This window comes from Loxodonta africana, chromosome 10 (assembly GCF_030014295.1).
Source record: "Loxodonta africana isolate mLoxAfr1 chromosome 10, mLoxAfr1.hap2, whole genome shotgun sequence".
Taxonomy (NCBI): domain Eukaryota; kingdom Metazoa; phylum Chordata; class Mammalia; order Proboscidea; family Elephantidae; genus Loxodonta; species Loxodonta africana.
Window position 1 is genome coordinate 40,692,398 of NC_087351.1, and position 2,896 is coordinate 40,695,293.

Below are 2,896 nucleotides of genomic sequence, written 5' to 3' on the forward strand. Positions count from 1 at the left end.
GGGGGGGAGACCATGAAGTAGAGTTGGGAGCGAGGGATCTTCACCCCCGGGGCGGTGGTTGTTTCTTTTTTCTCTTTCTTTCTTTTTTTCTCCCCCCCCCTTTTTTTTTTCTAATTCCTGAGGGGTGGTTGCTGCTTTTGCTACATGACTTGCCAGCGCCCGAGCCTGCGGTCCAACTGCGCTGCTGCCGGAGCGCTCAGTGCCGCCGCCGCCGCCCGCGCCGCCCGCGCCCCGCTCGGCACCCACCGGTCACCGCCGCCCGACGCGCCGCCGCTGCCCCGCTCCCGCGCCGCCGCCGCCGCCGCCGCCGTTTCCCCCCGACGACTGGGTGATGCTGGACATGGGAGATAGGAAAGAGGTGAAAATGATCCCCAAGTCTTCGTTCAGCATCAACAGCCTGGTGCCCGAGGCGGTCCAGAACGACAACCACCACGCCAGCCACGGCCACCACAACAGCCACCACCCCCCGCACCACCACCACCACCACCACCACCACCACCACCCGCCGCCGCCCGCCCCGCAACCGCCGCCGCCGCCGCAGCAGCAGCAGCCGCCGCCGCCCCCGGCGCCGCAGCCCCCCCAGGCGCGGGGCGCCCAGGCCGCCGCCGCCGACGACGACAAGGGCCCTCAGCAGCTGCTGCTCCCGCCGCCGCCGCCGCCGCCGCCCCCGCCGGCCGCCGCCCTGGACGGAGCCAAAGCGGACGGGCTGGGCGGCAAGGGCGAGCCGGGCGGCGGGCCCGGGGAGCTGGCGCCCGTCGGGCCGGACGAGAAGGAGAAGGGCGCCGGCGGCGGGGGGGAGGAGAAGAAGGGGGCGGGCGAGGGCGGCAAGGACGGGGAGGGGGGCAAGGAGGGCGAGAAGAAGAACGGCAAGTACGAGAAGCCGCCGTTCAGCTACAACGCGCTCATCATGATGGCCATCCGGCAGAGCCCCGAGAAGCGGCTGACGCTCAACGGCATCTACGAGTTCATCATGAAGAACTTCCCCTACTATCGCGAGAACAAGCAGGGCTGGCAGAACTCCATCCGCCACAACCTGTCCCTCAACAAGTGCTTCGTCAAGGTGCCGCGCCACTACGACGACCCGGGCAAGGGCAACTACTGGATGCTGGACCCGTCGAGCGACGACGTGTTCATCGGCGGCACGACGGGCAAGCTGCGGCGCCGCTCCACCACGTCGCGGGCCAAGCTGGCCTTCAAGCGCGGGGCGCGCCTCACCTCCACCGGCCTCACCTTCATGGACCGCGCCGGCTCCCTCTACTGGCCCATGTCGCCCTTCCTGTCCCTGCACCACCCCCGCGCCAGCAGCACTTTGAGTTACAATGGCACCACGTCGGCCTATCCCAGCCACCCCATGCCCTACAGCTCCGTGTTGACTCAGAACTCGCTGGGCAACAACCACTCCTTCTCCACGGCCAACGGCCTGAGCGTGGACCGGCTGGTCAACGGGGAGATCCCGTACGCCACGCACCACCTGACGGCCGCCGCGCTCGCCGCCTCGGTGCCCTGCGGCCTGTCGGTGCCCTGCTCCGGGACCTACTCCCTCAACCCCTGCTCGGTCAACCTGCTTGCGGGCCAGACCAGTTACTTTTTCCCCCACGTCCCGCACCCGTCAATGACTTCGCAGAGCAGCACATCCATGAGCGCCCGGGCCGCGTCCTCCTCCACGTCGCCGCAGGCCCCCTCGACCCTGCCCTGTGAGTCTTTAAGACCCTCTTTGCCAAGTTTCACGACGGGACTGTCTGGAGGACTGTCTGATTATTTCACACATCAAAATCAGGGGTCTTCTTCCAACCCTTTAATACATTAACATCCCTGGGACCAGACTGTAAGTGAACGTTTTACACACATTTGCATTGTAAATGATAATTAAAAAATAAGTCCAGGTATTTTTTATTAAGCCCGCCCCACCCCCACCCCCACCCCATTTCTGTACGTTTGTTCAGTCTTTAGGGTTGTTTATTATTCTAACAAGGTGTGGAGTGTCAGCGAGGTGCAATGTGGGGAGAATACATTGTAGAATATAATAAGGTTTGGAAGTCAAAATTACAGTAGAATGTGTATCTAAATAGTGACTGCTTTGCCATTTCATTCAAACCTGACAAGTCTATCTCGAAGCCGCCAGATTTCCATGTGTGCAGTATTATAAGTTATCATGGATCTATATGGTGGATGCAGACCTTGAGAACAACCTAAATTATGGGGAGAGTTTTAAAAATGTTAAACTGTAATTTGTATTTAAGAAGCATCCGTAGTAAAGGTGCCCAAGAAATTATTTTGGCCATTTATTGTTTTGTCCTTTTCTTTAAAGAGCTGTTTTTTTTTTTTTTTTTTTACTTTTAGACCAAAGATTGGGTTCTAGAAAATGCACTCGGTATACTAAGTATTAAAAAAAAAAAATAAAACCAAACAAACAAACAAAAAAAAAAAAAAAGGAAAGTTGTTTCAGTTGGCAGCACTGCCCATTCGAATGAATTGGAAGGGGACAAAATTAATGATTGCCTTCAGTTTGTGTTGTGTATATTTTGATGTATGTGGTCACTAACAGGTCACTTTTATTTTTTCTAAATGTAGTGAAATGTTAATACCTATTGTACTTATAGGTAAACCTTGCAAATATGTAACCTGTGTTGCGCAAATGCCGCATAAATTTGAGTGATTGTTAATGTTGTCTTAAAATTTCTTGATTGTGATACTGTGGTCATATGCCCGTGTTTGTCACTTACAAAAATGTTTACTATGAACACACAGAAATAAAAAATAGGCTAAATTCATATATATCTTGATACTTCTGTCTCTTTTATTAAATAGAGCTAATTTTTAAAAGCCCACTAAAATTATAGGACTCCAAAGGCTTTTTCAGCCAATCTGATATTTAAATTGCTCCTTTGATTTCAAC

At 54.8% G+C, this 2,896-nt stretch overlaps 1 protein-coding gene across 1 annotated transcript; it reads left to right on the top strand.

The window, feature by feature from the left end:
* Positions 1-331: 331 nt before the first annotated feature.
* On the top strand, positions 332-1,864 carry FOXG1 (forkhead box G1). Its single transcript, XM_064291939.1, has one exon. The coding sequence runs from the start codon at positions 332-334 to the stop codon at positions 1,805-1,807; it is 1,476 nt and encodes a 491-aa protein (XP_064148009.1). The 3' UTR covers positions 1,808-1,864.
* Positions 1,865-2,896: the final 1,032 nt, after the last annotated feature.